This window comes from Propithecus coquereli, unplaced genomic scaffold, assembly GCF_000956105.1.
Source record: "Propithecus coquereli isolate 6110/MARCELLA unplaced genomic scaffold, Pcoq_1.0 Scaffold120, whole genome shotgun sequence".
NCBI lineage: Eukaryota > Metazoa > Chordata > Mammalia > Primates > Indriidae > Propithecus > Propithecus coquereli.
This window is the reverse complement of record NW_012136081.1, coordinates 1,990,492-2,011,109: the sequence shown is the minus strand read 5'-3', so window position 1 is coordinate 2,011,109 and position 20,618 is coordinate 1,990,492. Positions and strand designations below refer to the sequence as shown.

Here is a 20,618-nt window from a genome sequence, read left to right as displayed (position 1 = left end):
CCCTGCAGGCACTCCTCCTCTCACTGCTCTGATCAGGGAAGGAAACCCACCCCTGTCAGAAGCCATGCAGGAGGGCAGGGGAGTAGAGGGGAGGGCGCGGGGAAGGAAGAGAGTGAGAATCAGTGTTAGTCAGAGCAGCAGAGCGGTTGGGGAGAAACTGGACACTATCCCTGGTGGGGAGAAAAGACCATTCATGCCATGCAAAATGTAGGGGAGACAGAACCAGAAACCCTCAAGGCTGAGAAGTGAGGGACGGGGTGACACCTTACCCCTGGCAGCCAGCATGGGGTGGCCCCCAAAGTCGTATGAACTTGTGATTTGAATGAGGTCCAGATGGGTCCCAGCTAGCTCTGCATCTCCCAAGGCCACCCCCCACCTGGGGAACCTGCCCAGCTGGCTGCCATCAGGGGTCTCACCCCCAACCCCCTCCCCCAACTTGAGGGGTCCTTCCCGGGAGCTGACAGTGAGCAGAGCGTAGCATGTCATGGGATGGTGTTTTCCATGGATTTTCAGGAGACCAAGAAAGAAACTAAATCAAAGAGAAAAAAACAAGGGAGAGGAGAAAAGAACAAAATAAAGCAATAGAAATAAGCTGCCTGGCATCGGGGCTGGTCTAACCAGAGCCGATGAGCGTGGGGCCTGCCCCCAGGTCTCTCTGGCCAGGAGTCTGAATTCAGGAGTCAGGGATTAGGGCAGGGACAGGCCAAATCCCTTGATTTCCATTTGTCTTTTGGATTTGAGTTTGGATCAAAAAACGAAGAAAAAGGAAAGAGGAAAACTAAAAGAGAGAGAAGCAAAATCTAAAGATTGTCCAGGACGCAAAAAACAATTGGAAGAGCAAAACAACCAAAACCAAACAGGGAAAGGAAACAAAAGAGGGAGAATCAAACAGTTAAAAAAACCCACGGCAAACCAAACGGTAAGACAATTAGAGTGATATCTACCAGATAATGCAGTTTGTTTACCATAGCGTGTCCAATCCCTGCGTGCTTCACCGGAGATATGGGGGGAGGGGAGAGGGGGGTGTCAAAAAAAAAACAACAAAGACGACAACAAAAGAACAGAGCGAAAAGAAAAGAAAAATAAAATGACCAACTGTGAAACTCAAGGAAGGAGGAAAAATATATATCCATATATATTTGGTTGTTTGTTCAAACCCTCCCACCTTAGGTTCAGCAGAAGTATTTTGTTGAAAGAAAATTAAATCATAATGGGAGGGAGAAATAAAACACACAAAAAAATTAAGCCCCTTCTTCCCATCCCTCGCCCACCCCTCCTCTGGATTCCTCTCCCCTCACCCATACCCTCCCGGAAGAGCCGTCTGCAGAGAAGGGGAACAGTTAGAGACCTTGGTTAGTAGAGAAGAAAACAACAAAAGAACTGGACCAAGAAAGCAAAGACTTAAGGATGGTCAACATTCCGCAGATGAGACAGAAAGGTTAGTTCGGTTTTTCACTCATACCTTGCCCCACCTGTCCCTGCCCATGCCTTGGTCCCCTGGGTTATAAGCGTGTTAGTAACACACACAGAGTTGGCAACGGGGTTTTCCAACAGAGGGTGAGAAAGGGAAGGCAGGGGATTAAGAAGCAGACCCAATTACACAGTATTAGTAAATCCTATCAGCTGAAATGTTAGGAAGTCGAGGGGAAGGGAGGGAGGGAACAGGGGTGTGAGAGGGTTGGGCTGCTGAGTCAAGTCAGGGACTGACGGGTATGTTGGCTAACTGATCACCCAGATGGCCTTCCAGAGAACTGGCTAAAAACTGAGTTGGTGCTGGCCAACTGGCTGCCCAGTGGCCATGTCGGTTAATGGATTAACAGGTTGGTGATGGGCCAGCTGGCTGTCAGGCTGGGAGAAGAGTGGGCAACACCCCTGGAGAATCAAAGGGACTGGTGAGAATGAGAGGCAATTTCATCTGGAGGCAAAGGAAGGGGTTCCCAAGGAGAACAGGAGAGGACATGGGCGTCTGCTTTTCCTGCAGTTGGAGGGTAGGCAAATAGATCCAGGGCGTCACTGAGGGGAGGGGCAGCTCCTCTTATTTATTATTTTTTTTCCTGCTTCTCATCCTTGAAAAAGGAAGAGAGAGTAAGTCGCCACCAGAAAAGCTTAGAAGGAAACCTTGCCCTCCGTGGGCTGGCAGAGGGTTTACGCTCATATTATATCTGATCACCCCCCACCCTCCTCCCTCTCCACCCGTCCTCCCATCCATAGCTGACTCCTCCCACCTGTCCACCTTGACTTTTTCAGAGCCCACATTTCCTGAAAAGTTCTCTAGGCTCTTTAATCACCCCATGCCCATTCTCTTACTCTCCTCTGGGCTCCCATGCCTCCCAGAATTAAGCTCCACCCTCACCATCCTTGCAAGTCCCTGGAATTGGTAAAGCCATCCCAGCAGTCCAGCCTCTCTCCAGGTACACCCATAAACCCTGAGCCTCCACTCCCCACAGCCAGCTCCAGAAATCTACTCCCCCTGTACCCATAAAAAGCAACACAGAGGCCCATCTACCTCTAAACCCCCTTACTCCTCTCCTTCCTCCCCAAGCTATAAGCCAGCTTCTTCTACCCAGTTTCTGGAGTCCCCACTCTCGTGTGGTTCTAAGTTCATTTTCTCTTCTCATTGCCAAAGACAGCAACAACAACCACCTTCCAAATTACCCTGGTCTTTGGGGAGGAGACGTCAAAGGCACTGAGGCAGCTTTACTTAAGAGTATTAGAGAGAGAGGCACATTATTGTTGGATGCCCATTAAATACTAAACTGCATGCCCGAGAATGTGATTGTGAAAAAGAGAGGTATTCTAGGGACAGATCCATTAGTTAGAGAGTCGTTATAACCAGTGGGCGCAGGACTAATCCAGCAAGACAATTAATAAGGGCCTTGTATAATTAAAAATAACAGAATTCAATATTTAGCAGCTAGAAGAAGTACTGAATAACCAATATTAATTATTAGTGATGCAGAGGCAGTTTACATAGCAGGAGAAGAGTCCAATTGCGGGTGCAGTGATTGGAGCCAGGGGATAACGTGTGATAAGAGGATTAGTACTGCCGCTGGTAGGACTATCATGAAATAAAGAGGCCAACTAGTCAGAACAAGGAACAATTAGCTTCAGGGCAGCTAAACCAATTGCGCCCAAAAAGGTAAGAGTTGTCTGGTATCACTGCACTAGTCAAACAAGGCAGGGGGGAAAAGGCATTGGCGGTAAAGATCCAATTACTACTCTTTTTGAATTAGAACTGGTTGTGGAGAATAAAATAAGAAAAAAAAAGTTTTCAACTTTCACGGAGAAGATTCCATTTTTAACAAGCAGAACGGTAAATTAAGAATCAGGATTGAGAGGGAAGAAATGTGAATTCAAAGCCTGGGCCTTCCACTAATTTGTCAAGAGATCAGGCTTCCTCTGAACAGCAGCAGGGTTGGAGTGGGTGAGACGGGGCCCCTCTAGGCCTAAGGATTGAGCACCCAGAGCTCAGTCCATGGAGACCATGCTTAAGGGGACAACTGTGGTCAAACACTAGAATGGAGCTTCCACCGGAGCCCATTCCTGGTGGCCTCTGACACAGCACAGGAAAGGGGGTACCCGGCAGCCCAGGCCTCCCCAAAGGCCAGGATCTGAAGAGCTGAGGCTTCAGACTAACAGATGAGCAATGAAGGCTTTATCCCGCCCATAGAAGCAGCTAGAGAGCTCCTGGAGTCTGGGGGCACAAGAAGGACAATGCATGATGAGTGAGAAGTCATAGAGGGGAGAAGCCAGTCATGATATCAAGTGGTCACTTACCAAGGCCAAGAGCCTTTGGACAGAAGTATATCCCATCTCCACCTTGAAATCTGAGTGTAGCTCCAGCTCCCTCAAAATCCAAGAGGGGGATCATATGCACAAATCACAAAAATCTGGGATGAAGGCAATCTGTGGAGCTTGAGCAAGAGAAGCTCAGGACAAAGAAAAGAGGAACCCACTCCACTCAGCCATAAGAGGGACCTATTTTTCAGAGACATGAGCAGAACATTCAAATGGCTTCAAGATTTGAGAACATCCAAGAATGACAGAACCAGGAGACAAACTACAACCTCCTTTGCATTTTGTACCAATGACAACAACCAGTCCCTTGCTTGGAGGCAAAGAAATGGAGTGGCTTCAAAGCCCGACTTCCAGTTTCACTACTTCCTAACTAGATAACCTTGAGCAAGTTCTTTAACCTTCCAAATCTCAGTGTCCTCATCAGCAAAATGGGAATAATATCTCCCACCTCACCAGACTGTCATAATAATTAGGTGAGACACTAAAGAGAAATGAAATCTTTGAACCCAGGGGCTAGCTGGGGAGAAATGTTACAGTGTAATCTGAGAAACGCTGTGACAAAGGGACAGAAACCTGCGGATATTCAGAGGAGGGAGCAGGAAGGAGAGGTTCTCTTCTGGTCTTGTAAAGCAAGTTGGAATTTTTTCCAGGAGGACAAGAAGTAGTTTAGCACCCATACGAAGTAGTTAGATCTACTACTTTTGGACATGGGTCCTCATGTCCAAAATCTTACCAATTGCCTTCAAGAAACAGAACAAATGAATCAGAAAAAACTACTAGAAAAACAACTAAAAACACTCAATAGTTGCAGGTATCAAGCCCTCGATTTGCTTGCCACCTAGACGTAGAGATAAAGAATGAATATAAATATTGATGCAGGCAGAATGTGATGAGAGGGCTAGAATATAAGTTTCCAAGGACTTGAAGAACATAGCCAAGAAGGAGGCTGGCTAAGGGGATGGATCAAGGAAGGCTTTATGAAGAAGGTGGCATTTAAGCTGGGCCTGAAAGATTGAAAAAAACACAACTAATGATAATGGCAGCAGTGAGTCCTTCAGTGCTCACGCTGTGCCAGGCTGTGCTGAGCGCTTTAAGGCATTACCTCATTAGTTAGCAAAAGGCTCGTTCTCACTTTGCTGATGAGGAGATGAAGCTCAGAGAGGTTATATAACTTGCCTAAAAGTCACTCAAAGTCACTACTGGCAGAGCTGGGATTTGAACCCAGTCTGTCTGACTAAAACACTAGCTCTAGGATTTCTCCAGGCAAAAAGAAGGGTGGATGGGTGCTGTCCGTGGAAGAACTGTGAGAACAAAGGGAAGAGCTAGGAAAGTTGGCATAAATGAGCATGGAGAGCAGCACAGCTAGGCCCGAAGACAGGGTGTGTGCCATGCCAGAGAGGATAAGAGACCTGGGCAGGAAGTAGGGAGAGGAGCCCTAAATGCCTGATGGACTCCATCCTTGAGGAACTGTATCCTTGGGGACTCCATCCTTGGGAACTGTATCCTTAGGGACTCCATCCTTGGTGATTCCATCCTTGGGGACTGCATCACTGGGGGACTCTATCCTTGGGGATTGCATTCTTAGGGGATTCCATCCTTGGAGGACTACATCCTTGGGGACTCCATCCTTGGAGACTCCATCCTTAGGGACTCCATCCTTGGGGGACTCCATCCTTGGGAGATTCCATCCTTGGGGAACTCTATGCTTGAGAGACTCTATACTTGGAGGACTCCATCTTTGGGGACTTTATCCTTGCAGACTCGATCCTTGGGTCATGGGGGAGCTCCTGGGAGTCTCTGCACTGAGGAGAGGATTCATTCAAGCTGGGCAGGAGGAATCACCACGTGGTATTTTGGTAGCAAGCTTGTCTTCCAAATTTGGTGCTGGCTAATGATAAAGTGGGTTTGCACACTGTGCTTGCATGGTGGTGGGAAGCAGTTGGGAAGCACACTGGTATGGGAGGAAAGCAGGCCCAGGACTAAAAATAGGCCTCAGGGAATCCTCAGAGACAATCATTCTTGCCAAGATCCCCCAAAAGACACCACTGGTCACAGTGGCTTCAAGGGATGGTTTGAAAGGACAAAGCAAGGCATTATCGCATCAGCCCCCCTCTGGTCCTATCTGCTATGTTCTAAGAGCTTCTAGATGATTCCAGGGATAATTACCTAGTTTAGAGGGAAAGGGAGAAAAATTCTACCTCCTTCCAATCTTTGGAGCTGGGACGCTCCAAAGCTCTTTGGAGCTTTGACCCACTCCACAGCTGCAGAAGCAAAGGGAAGGGAGACCCCTCAGTGCGGGTTCTTGGCCAGTCCCTCCCCAGGTGGTCATCTTCCCAGCCATTCTGGTCACATGAGGGAAAAATAGCATGGAAGCCACAGTGTCCTCAGATCCTGGCCATCTCTCCTTTAAGGCTGAAACAGATGTCATTTCTCATGATACCTCCCTATCCTAGTTCCTGGCCCACAAAACCTGGAGGAGACAGGACATTGGTTCAAACCACTCCACCTAGCATCAGCCCTCAAGTCACCTAAAGGATTTTTCCAATCCCAGGATGTCACCTGGACACTGCATTAACTTTCTTGAGCAGGGTGTCTCCATATTGGCACCACGGACATTTGAGGTCAGATGATTCTTTGTTGTGAGGACTGTCCTGACAACTGTAGGATATTTGGCATCATCCTGGTCTCTACCCACGAGATGCCAGCAGCACCCCCTGAGTTATGACAACCCAAAATGTCTCCAGACACTACGAAATGTCCCCTGGGGGCACAACACAGGCATGCTCAGACTGTGGTGACAACACAGGACAGCCCTGTGAATGGGGAAAGGGATGATATAACATGAAGAGGGGCACTGCATCGAGAGGGGCTCCACCAAGCATGCCACTCTTCAGAACTCAGGGCCACAAAGAACAGGCGCAGCAGCTGGAGCCCAGCTGCAGCGGGTAGTGCAGGCCGGGGGAGGAGCGGCTGGCTCAGTCTGAATAACCTCCCACACGGGGGTGGCAGGAACCGGGGAGGAATCCCCATTAGATCATCTCCGATGGTGTCAAATAACTCCAGGTAAGAAGAGTGGGCAGCGAGCCAGGATGCTGAGCCCAACTGACAAGCCGTGTAGTGGGAGGAAGGGGAGGAAGAAGAGGAGAAGGAGGGAGACAAAGATGATGACCAAGAGGACAGACAAGGAAGGGTGGCCACCACACTGCCAGAACCAGGAAGTTCAGAGAAGAAACTAATAAGAGAACGGCCACAGAGAGCAGGATAGAGCCTCTTAAGGACAGGGCTGTCCGGTTTTCCTGGTTCACACAGACCTCGAGAGATGGAACTGGAAGACCTTCGCAGCCGCCAGTGTCCAAGAGAAAGAACCAGCAAATGTCAAGCACCTGAGACCCAGGAGTCAGGAGGCAGAGACAGGGGCCACCGCAGGAGCCACAGCAGCCTCGCCTGCTTGGGAAGAAGGGTCAGGACCCTGCCTGAGAGGGAACTTCTGAGGGCTAGAAACTAGCTGGGGAGGTTTCCTATCAAGCAAAGCCTGGCCAGAGAGGTGGCGTCAACTGCAATAGCCTTCCTGGGCCTTGTGAGAGGTGAACACGGTCACTGCTAAGAGGACCTGTCCAGTGGGGACATCTAGGAACAGAAGCCCAGGGGACACTGCAGAGAAGAGGCCTTTCCTGTCTGCAGGGGCCCAGCCAGGAGGGTCTCCTCCAGCACCTGCATGAGCCAGCCCAGCAGCCAGAGAGAGGCAGATGCAAGCCATGGGGTGCTGGAGAGCCTGGTTCCTTTGAAGGAAACGGAGGGAAGAGAAGGGCGTGTCCTGCCCAGAGGAGACATAGGGCCAACACACTCCCTGGTCCTGCTCTCCCTCTCCGCCTACTGCGCCTCCACCTCACTCTGACGCCCCCCACCCCCGCCCCGGCCTCTGCCCTAGAAAAGCCTCTGCTAGGGCCAGAGCACACCCTGCCCCCACTTATAGCTCAGGCTTGCCCTTGTGCCTTGCTGCCCTAGTGTCAGGATACCCACACCTGCTCCCCCAGGCCAGAGTCTGCCCACCCCAGAGACCCCAATCCCCACCCTGTGGCACCCTGGCCCACCAACTCAGGCTCTGGCTCACTCCTCCCATCTCCTGAATCGCCCTCCTGCCAGGTCGCCCGAGTTCTTAGCCCCAACCCTTGAGACCCCAGCTGCTCCCACCCATCTCAGCCCAGCCCTTTCCCTGCCTTCGGGCAGCTTGAAGCCTCCTCCTCGCACTGCTGCCTGGTCTCTCTGAAGCCTGGGATGGATGACACTGCGGGCTGCACATCAGGACCCTCACAGCCCCGAGCCGGAAACACACTTCACTGCCCAGCCCTGACCCCTCCAACCCGCGCCGTGCAGGCCCCTCTCCCCACCCCTCTACACACCAGGTCGACTGACCCCCAGCCTTCTTCTTGCTCCCCCTACCTGGCGCAGGTTTCGGGTAACCCGGACATCGTGCCAGGCGTTGTCGTTGAACTTGCCGTTGACGGGTTCCACAAGGGCCTCGAAGGCACCCGAGCCTAGGTTGATGACCAGCCAGACGGCCCCAGACTTGAGGGACAGGTTGACGTAGTCAGCCGACTTGCCCGTGTGCAGCATCAGCCCGTTGCGCTGCAGGGTGCGGAAGGCCAGCGTGATCTCATCAGTGCTGCTCTGGATCGGGTTGTGTGACAGGTCGTAGCAGAAGAACTCATTGCCTTTGAAGGTCGCCACAAACTCCTCCTTGCCTGGATGCCGCAGTGTGGGAAGACGGGGGAAGGCTGAGTAGGCTAAGGTATGCCAGCGCCTCCCTCGCCCCCTCCAGCAAGCCAGGCGTGGGTCCTGGGCACCAGGAGCCCTGGGCTCCCAGCCCTCGGCCTGTCAACCCTCCTCTCAGGACCCTGCCATCTCTGCTGTCAAAAGTCAACTTCAGACCAGGCACGGTGGCTTACACCTGTAATCCTTGCACTCTGGGAGGCCGAGGTGGGAGGATCACTTGAGCTCAGGAGTTCCAGACCAGCCTGAGCAAAAGCAAGACCCCTTCTCTACTAAAAATAGAAAAATTAGCCGGGCATGGTGGTGCATGCCTGTGGTCCCAGCTCCTCAGGAGGCCAAGGCAGGAGGATCGCTTGAGCCCAGGAGTTTGAGGTTGCAGTGAGCTATGATGACACTACTGCACTCTAGCCTGGGCAACAGAACAAGACTCTATCTCAAAAAAAAAAAGTCAACTTCCCCCATGTCCATTTCCAAACCAAGAGGCTGCTAAGTGGCTCCCACACCCACCGACTGCTGGTAAGTACGGCTGCCACAGGCCCAGGCAAAGCAGAGGGCCTCAGTATCCCTTCCGCAGCAGCCTTCCCATCAGCCACTCCCCTTAATAAAGGGACACAGACGAGAAACAAGGCTCTAGCTGACTTCTCCCTGGGAGTTCCTCCCCAGTGGCTGGGCACCAAGGGACTCCTGCCCCTCCTTTGGTGACAGCCAATCTCAGGGCCCGGGGACAGTTTCAGCCTCACCATATGGGATGGAACAAGTAGGCCTGTGGTGCAGCAGAGGGCAGAGGAGGAGAATGGGAGGTGGTGGAATGGGGACGGGCAGGGAAGACACAATGCAGTTGACAGGGATATGCACCAGGTAGCAGCAGGTCACAGAGTGGCACTTTCACAGGCGGCCATCATGCCTGCTATCACCACCACCCCAACTCCTCACTCCAGCCTGAGAAGGACAGCGCAGACAGGCCCTAGGCAGAGAGCCTCTGAGCAGCCCGAGCACCAGGTATGCAACCTGTGTGTCCCCAGTGGGTGATGGGGTAAGAGTGCAAGGGCAGGCCCGGCTCTGTGCGTGTGCACCTACGTGCACATGTGCACATAGGCACCCAGCACAGGGTACTTCCACTGGCACTTTTTAAGAAAAAACAAAAACTACTGGGAGAGCCTGAGGGATTGTTAGCGTTCTGTGAGTTGGTGACAAGTGACAGGACAATGACTCAGTGGTACCGGGAAGTTGGTTCTCAGCCCCACGCCTTCACAAACCAGAGCACAAAAAGAGGGAAGAAAACTGGATATGGAGTCAGGAGAGACGAGAGGACCACGCTTCTCCTGGCCAGTAAACCGTGACATACAGGTGGTCCTACCTAGCTCACAGGGTGGATGAGGGGCAAACAAGACTGTGTCCCTGAGGGTCTGTATGAAGAAACCAAGCTATCTAAGTGCAGGAGGTCTCAGTAGATGCCCCCAAGGCCTGGGCAAGAGCAGGCACAATGCATGCAGGGCCACCAGCAGGCCCCTTCCTTCCCCTGGGGGGCAGGGAGTGGCTCCGCCAGGTGGGGGGTCTCTGAGCACAGATTCTGCAGATCTTCTCCCCTCCACACACAAGCTGCTTCTTTCCCTCCGGGCAGGCTGCCCACAGACTCTGTCCTCGCTGCCTCCGGATGCCAAGGCACCAGCTGCTGCCCCAGAGCCTGGCACAGCACTCGCTGCAGCTGGCAAGGCCTGGTTTCCTGAGGCCACAGGGCAGCAGGGCTGGTGGGGGCCTGGGCAACATTGGGACAGTCAGCGTCCCTCCCTCTGCCTACTTAGGGTGCAGGGGCAGGGCCAGAAAGCCAAGGTGAGGACCCCAGCAGAGACAAGAAAGGAAGGTGGAGAAGAATGGAGGGCAGAGAGGGAGAAGGGCGGACAGGAGATGAGTGGAGCTGGCTCAGGGATGACAGGGAGCAGGAGGGGACAAGGGGACCTACCTGGATAAAGAAAAGGAGCACGCCCCGTAGGGGACAGGTAAGGAGAAGGGAAGAGGGCCAGCAAGGAAAGGGGGACAGGGACCTCTAGGGAACGGAAGCCAAGGCTTTCTGGGGCCCTGCCGTCTCCATAGCAACCAGGCCTGCTGCCCAGGCACCAGCAGAGCCAGGGGGCTCAAGGACCAGAAAAGGGACCGCGTTTGACCTTGGGTTTGCCGCACGTACTAGTCCCTCCCAGAAGCCACTCCTCCCACTCCCTCACCTTCACTGCAGTCAAAGAAAATACCATTAAAGAGAGAGTCAAACAGAGAGAAAGGGAAGAATAAGGCAACCACGTGAAAAAGTGATTGGGACAGAACAAAAGAGGCCAGAAAAAAAGAGAGAGGCGGGTCTGGGGCCAACCACGGCTGCCAAGGCCAAGTGGAGAAATGAGGCCATTCCCCGACCCCCCTCCCCACCCCCGGCTCTGCCTCAGGTTTCCAAGGAGTGGAGGCAAAACCAGCCACCCTGGAGCCCCAGTCTCCACAGCTCCTGTCCCTTTGCTGCCAAAGGGGCGCGCAGGAGCCCAAAGGCGCCTGAAGCCTTCGAGCAGGCGGACAGAAAAGAGAGGAGCAAGTGTGGGCAGGAAAACCCAAGCGTGGCGAGGAGACAGAAAACCGGAGTGGGGGGTGGGGGCAGGACTTCAAGGGACTGGTGGGGGACTCTACTGGGGTAAGGGCGTGGGGGCCGCCAGGTGCTCCGCGGAGCCCACACCCGATCTGGGACGCACAAGCTCTGAGGCACCAGGGGGCGCTCTCCCCCACCTCGCCGCGCCGGCCGCGCGGGGAACTACGACTCCCAGCAGCGCAGGAGCAGCAGACAGCGCCGCTGCTGACAGCGCCTGGCCCCGGAAGCGGGGTAATAGCCGATCCTTATTTCTCCCCCACAGCTGGGGAGTCTGTAGCCCCTCGAGTGTCCCCAGTGAAACCGTACGTGGCTAGAGACTAGCTGCTGTGGGCCTGGGCCTCAGCACCACGAGGGACAGGGCAGCTGCCTCCTTTGCAAGCCCAGCTCAAAGGCCCCCTCTGGGAAGGTCTCCAGCGCCCGCCCCTCCCCCGCTGGAGTGCTACAGCTGTCTGTTCTGCTCGTTTGGCACTTACTGCCTAGTAACATCTTGTACTGCTCCCCGGAGAGGAAGTGTGATGTGAGAAAGACCTGGGCGCTCGTGCTGGCTCCCCAACCAGCTTTGTGACCTTGGCTGGTCACAAAGCTGGGCTCTAAGCCCTGGCTTTCTTCTCTGGAAAATGGAGCTAGTCATCAGCCCACCTCCCAGCTTTCTGTGGACCTCTTAGAAAGAGAAAAGCTTCAAATGTAAACCATCCCACCAATAAACCACTCTTGGACTGGTATGTAACTTTATGTGTGCTGGCTCTCTGTCTCTCGGTCTCTCTCTCAATGAATAAATTAACTCCTCTGAACAGAGCCTCCACTTTCCAAATACTTTGCATGGACCACGCTTCATTGTGGTCATGTGTTAGAACATCAGTGAGCCCCATGGGAACACAGACCATTCACTCACATTAAGTAAATTTGTTGAGCACACACCTACGTATGTGCCAAGAGCTGTGTAAAGCATGGGGTATACAAATGACAACACCCAATCCCTATCCTCAGGGAGCTCGGTCTAGTGGGGGAGGCAAACAGGTGAAGTGACAGTTATGATGCAGTGTGACAAGCCATCTAATGGAGGTGTAGACAGAGGGAGCACTGACGTGTCCGGGGTAGCCAGTGTGGACGGCCTGGCAGCTGTCTCTAGGGTCAGCCAGAGGAGATGCCAGCCTTTGGGGAAGGAGGCAGGGAGGCCGAAATGCAGGCAGACAGAAGAGCTCAGATTAAAGAACGTCTCCAGCCCAGTGCTTGGCACCCACTGTACCTCCTTGAGGAGTCGTCAAACTGGCCTGTAAACTTCCTGGGAATGAGATTCTCTTAAGAGAGGCAGCCACAGTACAGCTAGAGGAACTGGTATCCTAAAACATGCTTGAAGTGCCCGATGCTGGCCTTGAGGGCTCTGGCCAGTGTCAGTTTCCGCCGTCTGTAAATCGAGGGCAACAATCCGCACCACAAAGGGCGAGGAAGCCTCCTTTAGAGGATGTGTATGATGCCTACAGATGACAGATGCCACGTCTCCCAACCAGAGTCCCCCTGGGCTGGGCACCTAGCAGGCTTCCAGAATTCGGTGGTTAAATGGGGGGTTGCCCTGCTGCCCAGTCACTCTACCAGAGAAACAGATATTTTCTAGGGATTGGCCTGACCAACTGCCACAGAAAAAGACACCTATGTTCTAGAAAGAGGCCATCAGGACAACCAGGCTTGGGGAAAGAAATAAAGGTCTGTGGCCCTTCACACCAGGGCAGGAAATGGGGCCCCTAGAATGGCGCTGGGGGTGCAGAGCCACCAGTTCCTATAGGCCTGGGGGGCGGTGCAAGGGGATGCACCTATGTTGACTCAGCTTCCCCCCAGGAAGCACAGTTAGCCTGCAGCAAGACGAGGGCTGGGCTCTCTGGGGACTGTGGGGTCACTGACCTTTTGTTGGCTGGTGCACATCGCCGGCTCCTCCTCTCCCGGCCCCCCCCTCGGAGAACAGTAAGGACCCTACTGGAGAAGCAGAATTGGGGAGTCAGGCACAAGGGGCTACCCAGCCAGTCCCTCCCCAGCCTTGAGGTGATGGAAGGCCCTCTCCAGGGTGGAGGTGCTGCTTGGAGATACAGGTGAGGAGGGGGTTCTCTGGGCACTCCCTTGCCTTCAGGACCTCTAGGGAAGGACCCCGTTGACAAACCAAGGACCATGGGCCCCCACAGACCCCATCAGACTCACGGCCACCAGCTCCCACACTTTGCCTGAGGTGGGGAGACCAGGCCTCTCTTCCCCACAGCAGGCACACAGGCCAGTCTTGGCACTCCACGGCCCCGAGCTCCCCCTGCCAATTTCTCACTCACTCTCCTGCCGCCTCCTCCATGAGGCTTATCCTCCCCTCACCCACCCCGACTCCACACCTTTCTGCTGGGTCAGAGTTCACGCTCAGCTCGCTCAAAAGCCTGACACAGGTACCCCTCCTCCAGAAACTTCCCTGGATTCGCACACCAAGCCCCTCTTCTGTTCTTTGCCTGTCCTCAAGTCTCTCACTTGCCATCTACATTGCTTCCTTCGTCTACTACAGGGAGGGCTCTGAAGGTCGCCTTTGTCCACTTCTCTGCCAGTTAGGCCCTGGGACTTCCCAGGGACTTCTTAGGGGCTTCCTGTGGTTCCTGTTTGTTCTTTGTCCCTGCACTGTGCCCACAGAAGGGCTGTGCACACCAAGCGGGGGCCTGGCTAGCTGGAGCTCAGCCTGGATGTGGGAAGCCCTTTCTCAGGAGCTGATTCTCACTCCCACCACCCACCCCTCAGCACGCAGGCCTCCGCCCCAAAGGCCACTGCAGGCACATGTTACCACGTCTGGGTTCCAGGCCAGAACTCTCCACCCACCCCTGCCAGTGAGCCCACCCCTGCCAGTGAATGTGTGTGCTCAGCACCAGAGCACCCACCCTGTCACCAGATCCACAGGATGGCTTCAGGATGAGGGAACTCAGGGATGGGGGGAAGTCCCTGCCTGGGCTCTCACCCCAACCCCAATCCCAAAGCCACAGAACTAAAACCAGAACGACACCTGAGTTGTGGAAGTTTGGTAGGGGTGAGTTCTGGGGTCCTTTGGGGGGGCTTTCACCTATGACAAACGGAGCAAGAGCCAGAACCGGGCACTGAGAGGCAGGAAGGACGTGAGTGAACCAACCAGCGCTTTTGCTCCCGACTCCCCACTCAGGACTTCCTCTTTGACCACATTTCTTGCCATAATTTCACATCCCTGCGAGAATCCCAAGCCTCTCCCTCCCCAGACCTGAATCCATCCCGAATTTCAGAGTCTCTCCCCACAGCCCGGTCTTGGTCCTATAGGCTCCCCCTGCCTACAGGCCGGGGACCCCACCCTGTCCCTCCACCAGATTACCCCCAACAGAGGGCTAAGCAGGGCAGGTGTGGCAGTGCCAAAAGGGTCTGGAAGGCCAAAAACCTGAGCTCAGAGAGAATCAGTGATGGGGAGGGCTGAGGGAGGCCAGAGCAGGAAGAGAGCCATCAGGACTTCTGGGTTCTGTCTCCAGCTTTGCTTAACACCAGGGCTTTCAAACACGGTAGGGACTTGTTCGAGGGGGGACTAAAATTAAATTACTAGTCCCAACCACACTACCAATTAAGTCTTGTGTAGTCACTAGCAAGGCACTTCATCTCTGGTCCTCAATGTCAACATCTGTCAAATAGGATTAAGAGATGTTCAAAAAGTACGAGGGTAAAAGCGTGCGGGGTAGGGGGCACCACGGGAAGGGAGGGACCCTACAACTCCGTCCCCTGCTTTCTCTCTTCATTCCCGTTGTGGATGGGGCATCCCACAGCAGCAGGGTGAGGGGCATGAGGCTGCCTAAGATCCTCTTTCTCCAGATCATGCTTTTCTCTTTTTACTTGGGTTCATAGAAAAGAAAGAATGATCAGAATGAGTGGAAGGAAATCAAATATCACCATGAGAAAGAAAAAAAGCAAGGTACACTACTAGAAAAATGCAAAAAAAAAGGTTGACTGGAGACAACGGCAGGAGTTCAAACATCTCTTGATGTCAGAAACCAAGGTGAGATGAGGGCGGATGGAGTGTATCAGGGCAGGTGAGGGAGGGGGAGCGCACAGACCCAGACAAGCCCCCCGTCCGACCCCAACACCCCCCAAATAAAATTAAGAAATGGAAGAGGAAGGGGGTGGGGAAGGAAGGAAGGTGGCAGGACAGGTGGAGAAGGGGATGGGGACAGGGGAGGGACAGGGACAGGGAGAAGAACAGAAAATCCAGGTGTAGGTTGGGGGCAATCCAATCCAATCCAAACCAAACCAAAACTTCAAACCATACCTTCGCTGTTTAACGTCAGGTGAGCCGGACCTTGGAAAGGGTAAGGAGAGAAAGAAAGAAAGAAAAAAGAAAGAAGAAAAAAAGAAAGAAAAGGGGAAAAAAACAAAGAAAACACGAGTCATCAAAATCAGCCAGAGAGAAGGGAGAAAAAAGCTTTTGCTGCCACAATTTAAAAACCCTTTTTAACTTGTGACAGACATCGGGGAGAGCCCCAGCCCAGGAGCTGAGGAGAGGGGCCCGATGCCGGACAGAGGGTGAGGGCAGGACAGGGGAAGAGAGAGAGAGACTGGACTGCAGAGGGGTGAGAGGGGCAGGCGAACCGAGGAAGGAGGAGGCAGGGAGTCGCTGCAGGGGGGAGAGGAGATTTTGGTTTCTTTTTTTTCTTCTTGCCGGAAAAAAAAAGGAAAAGGAGGAGAAGCATGAGGCTGGGAGGGCTGCTTTTTCCTTTTTCTTTTTTTCTTTTTTTTTTCTTCCGGGAAGCGGAGAGAAAAAAAAATGGTCAACGAGAAAAACGATTCAGATGGAGGAGAAAATAAAACACGACACAAAAATCAAAGCCACCTGGAGAGAGAGAGAGTGTCCTGTTAGCGTGGGCTTAAGTGGGCAAGGGGACCTCCAACCCCCACACCCCCATCCCGGTGACCCCTCTGGCCCCAGCAGAGAACGGGGGAGGAAGTGGACTGTGAGGGACCTGGGCTAAATGAATCCCCCACCACAGCAGGACTCAGAAAGACATCTGTCCAGTTCCAATCCTCCCAGCTACTCCCTCCCTACAGATAGTAGGGAACCTGCACTCCTGGGTTCCAAGAGGAAACTGGGGTTCAGGAGGATAAGCTAGAGGGGAAGCAGGTAGGGGAAGGTAGAGTCCGGTGGAAGCCCCGGCTCAGAGCTCTTGGACAGCAAGGTCCAAAGAGGACAGCCCAGCCCCTGGGAGGAAGCCCAGCTGTCCGAGAGGTCCAAGCACCTCATTCATAAATTACTCTCTGGACCCCCTTTCTCTGGCCAGGACCTCACTGAGATGACCCAAAAGCTAAATTTTGAAGATAGAAAACAGAGCAAGATCAGCCAGGATTTCCATCCAGGATTCCCTGGGCCCCTTGAGAGAGCCTTGTCAGCCCTAACCTGAGGTACCCTCCCCAGCCTTAGTGGCAGAGAATCCGGCCCACTGGATCAGCACCTCTGGCCCCCAAGGCCACCAGCCAAGGAAAGCTCTCCCTCAGAGAAGCAGGCAGCCCAGGCCTCACAGCTGGGCTAAGACCCCAGAGCTCCCTAAGGGCTCCCTGAGGTGACCAGCCAACTCCACCAAACCTCAGGGCCCCCCCAACCCCACCCTCCCTGTGGCATCTGGCCAAGAGGGTGGAGAAGGGAACATCCCTGTAATACCACTGTCACCCCTGGAAACCATCCCAGCTGCTGTGGCAATGAGACGTGGGCCTTAGGGAGAGAAAGCTGGGGCAGGGACAGAAGTATCAAGGTTAAAGAGCTACAGGTGTCTCTGAGACGAAGCTGAAGACCAGGACACCTAGGTCTCAGGAGGAGAGGCAGCGAGGGGGCCCGGAAGGGCACAGCCAGGGGCCAAAGGCCTGGCCCCTGTGGCAGATGTGGCCAGATGGTCCACGTTGCCCTCTTCTCCCCAGCTCTCTGGGGTGGCGTTGGTTTCTCCCCACCTCTGGGTCTGAGGCCAGTTGGGGAGGAGGCCACAGCTGCTGAGGGCAGCCTCGGGACAGAACAGCTCTTGGAAAGACACAGGTTTTAATCGACAACACAGGTAGGGACCCAAGCATTGGGACCAAGGCTCCTCATTCCTTGCTCTGAATGCCTCCTACCAACTCTTTCCCCAAGAACTGCCAGCATCTTCTTGCAAACACCCCAAACCCAGCACCCAGACCCAGAGCCCTAAACCCTCAGCCAACCCTCCGTGTCTGAAGCAGCCTCGCGCTCAGGCTCCCACCCTTGGGAATCCAGGCTTCTGCCCACCCCAGCCCAGGAGCCAGGTGCCCTGTGAACCCACCCTCTGTCCTGCGCAGGCCTGACTGTGGCTGGGGGGAGAGCCACATGTCCCCCTCCCAGACCCTTTCACTGCCCAGCTCCTCGCCAGCCTCATTAGCATTCGGCAGTCTCCCTCTGTCACCACGGCAACCAGCTGCTCAGCTCCCTCAGGCGTGACAGCACCAGCCATCTTGGTGAAGGGGAGGCCAGTCCCTTCCTGTCTAGCCCAGCTCAGCCCCCACTAGCCCGAGGGTTCTCTCCCTGAAGTCTGCCCCCATCTGAAGTCTCTACTGCCTCCTCCTGGCCCCAGCCCCACTGGGGTATTCTCCTCCCCAAGGCCACCTGGGCGTCAGCCCCTCCTCCCACCGCTGGAGAGGAGGCTGGCAATGATGAATGGCATCGCCAGGGCTCCCTTCCTAGGGCACTTGAGCTAGCTGCTTCTGGGTCTCCTCTCCCTGCTACAAGAGGCTAAGAGGAAACAGGAGGTGCTCGGCAGGGGCTGCGGAGCAGGACGTCTAAGTTCCTGGAGAAAGCTAGCCTCGGGCACAGTGTCAGGGGCTGGGAAGAGACAGTGAAGGCACAAAGGGCTCCTTAGGGATCTGAAGGGGAACTGCAGGGTCCAGAGCACAGTGCCACAGAGGAGGCCCCAGCCCACCTCCATGGAACCACCACCTGCCAAACCCACTTCCCCACTTTCAGTCTCACCCACTGACTCTCCTGTGGAAACCCCGGAGAGGACCACCAGCAGAGGAAGACAGGTGGTCACTGGGGACAAGATTGAGACACACAAGCAAGCACACAGACACATCCCAGAGAGACACACAGATGCATCACATGCTGAGCGTATACACACACACACACATGCATGGCCTCAAATACACACCCCTGCACAGCCCCTGATGTGCAAGCACACACCGTGCCCCATCTAAACCAGCGGTCCACCACGACATCCAAAGAAATGGAGAGGTGGCATCCGCAGGCCTCCTCCCCACTGGCCCAGGGGGGCCGGCTTCCCTTCCTGTCCCTGTTATCCCTTTCTTGTCCCCTCGTCCCTGCATACCCCTCTCCCCACAGCGCCCTCCTGCTTTCTTCTCTTGGCCAAGCTGCCCCAGCTTCAGGCTTGAGTCCTTCTCTTCCCACCTCTTCACCCACTCCCTCTCCCGCCTGCGTCTCTCTGCTCCCTCCTTCCTGCCCCCAAGCCTCTCTCCTCCACCCTTTTTTCCCTCTCTCTCTTGCTCCCTCCATCTCTCCCTTTGTTCAGAGGAGACATGACATCAAGAGCAAGTAAAAGTCACATCAGCACTAAATCTTATCTCCAGCCCTCAGAAGGCTGCACCCACCCAGACACGCAGATTCTCTCTCGGTCTGACACACGCACACAGAGGTAAACACTGACACACGGAGATGCAAACACAGATGCAGACACACAAAGACACTGACGCTCTACAGAGGTACACAGAGATGTGGGCCACACCACGGAAGACGCAACAGTGGAGGTGCACAGCACACCCAACACTCAGACACAAAACCGGGTTACACGTGTACAGTGTATGTCCACAGACGTGCACAGAGGCACATGGAGACGCACAGACCTGCACAGCTATGTGAACGCATGTGCACGCAGACACGCACGCACACGCACACGCGTGCGCACACACACACACACACACACACACACACATGTGTTGCCTGCTGGGACCAGTGACCTGAAGACCCCAAGGAGAAGAGACATCCAGAGAGACAGAAGAGCCAAACCATGGACACCACAAGGAAAAATGGGCTCCAGCCGAAAATGGGGCCAAGAGCCCCTTGCTGCTTTGCTTTCCCTGGATCCCGCACCCCTGGCACTGTCCCTGCCCTCCCCAGCAGCCCTGGGCCAGGGACCTGGCTGAGGCTCGCCCTCCCACGCCTGCCTCCCCAGGGAGGCGCCGGCCTGCCACCACCCCCTGCTGGCTGTGCAGCTCACCTTCAGCCCAGCCTTCAAGCCCGGACCCCAGCGCAGGCCTCCCTCTCCCTGCTCTTAGTCCACCCCGAGAAGAGAAAGAAACAGAGGAAAACTGGAGCAAGAGGGAAAGTTCAGAGAAAGACAGAAACCCAGAAAGAGTGTGGAGAAGGACAGACAGAAACAGGTCCAGGGACAGAGCCCTGGAGCAAAGAAGAAGACAAAACCCAGAGCGAGAGAAAGGTAAACAGAACAGAAGTTAGGAAAAGAATGGACAGAGGGACCCAGAGAGGCCCACTCTCCACCTTGCCCGCCAGCTGGGCTGAAGGAAGAAGCAGACGACCCCTACCTACCAGCCCATGGGGCAGGGGCTAGGGGCCTGCCACAAGCATCATCACAGCAGAGCAGAGAAGCAGCCTCCACCCCACATCACCTGACCCGGGGACCCGGCACCCCACTTTGCCAGAGCTCTCCATTGCACTCCAGCCCACCCGAGCCCTGCAACAGAGGCGCCAGACCCCAGAGCAGGTTCTCCCCAAGCACAGGCTTCTGGGGCAGCAGCCTACCCCCAGCCCACCCCAGCCCCAGGCAGCAGAGCCCTTCTAAGCTCCCTAAGCTGGTCTGGGCAAAACAGGGTCTATCCACTCCCTTCTGAGCACTTTGGAATCCTACCAGCCCTACCCCACCACTCCCCATCCCCTCCCTCAAGTTCTTTTTCCCTCTCCTGCGAGGAAGGAAAAAGGCCACACGGCACCATGGAGTGAAGCAGGCGAGGGGAGGGCCAGCCCTCTGCCTGGCAGTTCTCCCCACCACACCAATAAAGAGCGGATGGGCAACGGGGGGGCCTAGGCAGCCCATAGAGGACCCCAATACTCTTCCCTGGAGGAACCCCAAACATGGCAGGGAAAGGAGTTCTTAGGTGGCCACTGACACCTCTCACATAGGACCCCCGTGGTGAAAGATCCACTACCCCAGTGACCGAGAAGCTTCACTCACCTTCCATGGGGTGCTCCTCTGCAGGCGGCGAGGTTCGGAGGAGGGAGAGGCAGAGAGAGAAGAAAAAAGCGCTGTTAGCAAGGGTGCCACGGGTAGGGGCTCCAAGGGAAATGAGGGGCCCAAGGTCCCTGGGCCCATCCAGGCCCTGACATGCATCCCCCAACCTGGAAGGCACAATCTCAAGGACTAGCTTTGCTGGGGATGAGGCA

The 20,618-nt window shown here is 54.7% G+C and overlaps 1 protein-coding gene across 6 annotated transcripts in view; it reads right to left on the bottom strand.

The window, feature by feature from the left end:
* Positions 1 to 20,618, bottom strand: part of NRXN2 (neurexin 2) — a 107,887-nt gene that overhangs the window by 65,700 nt on the left and 21,569 nt on the right. For 2 of the 6 annotated variants that reach the window (XM_012665227.1, XM_012665245.1), the window contains exons 2-6: positions 20,410 to 20,427; positions 15,483 to 15,512; positions 13,088 to 13,159; positions 8,239 to 8,540; positions 966 to 989 (exon numbers count right to left, since the gene is read on the bottom strand). In XM_012665227.1, coding sequence (XP_012520681.1) covers positions 966 to 989; positions 8,239 to 8,540; positions 13,088 to 13,159; positions 15,483 to 15,512; positions 20,410 to 20,427 — 446 coding nt within the window. Of the gene's footprint in view, positions 1 to 944; positions 990 to 8,238; positions 8,541 to 13,087; positions 13,160 to 15,482; positions 15,513 to 20,409; positions 20,428 to 20,618 lie in introns of those variants that run through there. The other 4 variants (XM_012665222.1, XM_012665237.1, XM_012665249.1 and 1 more) reach the window with 4 other exon arrangements.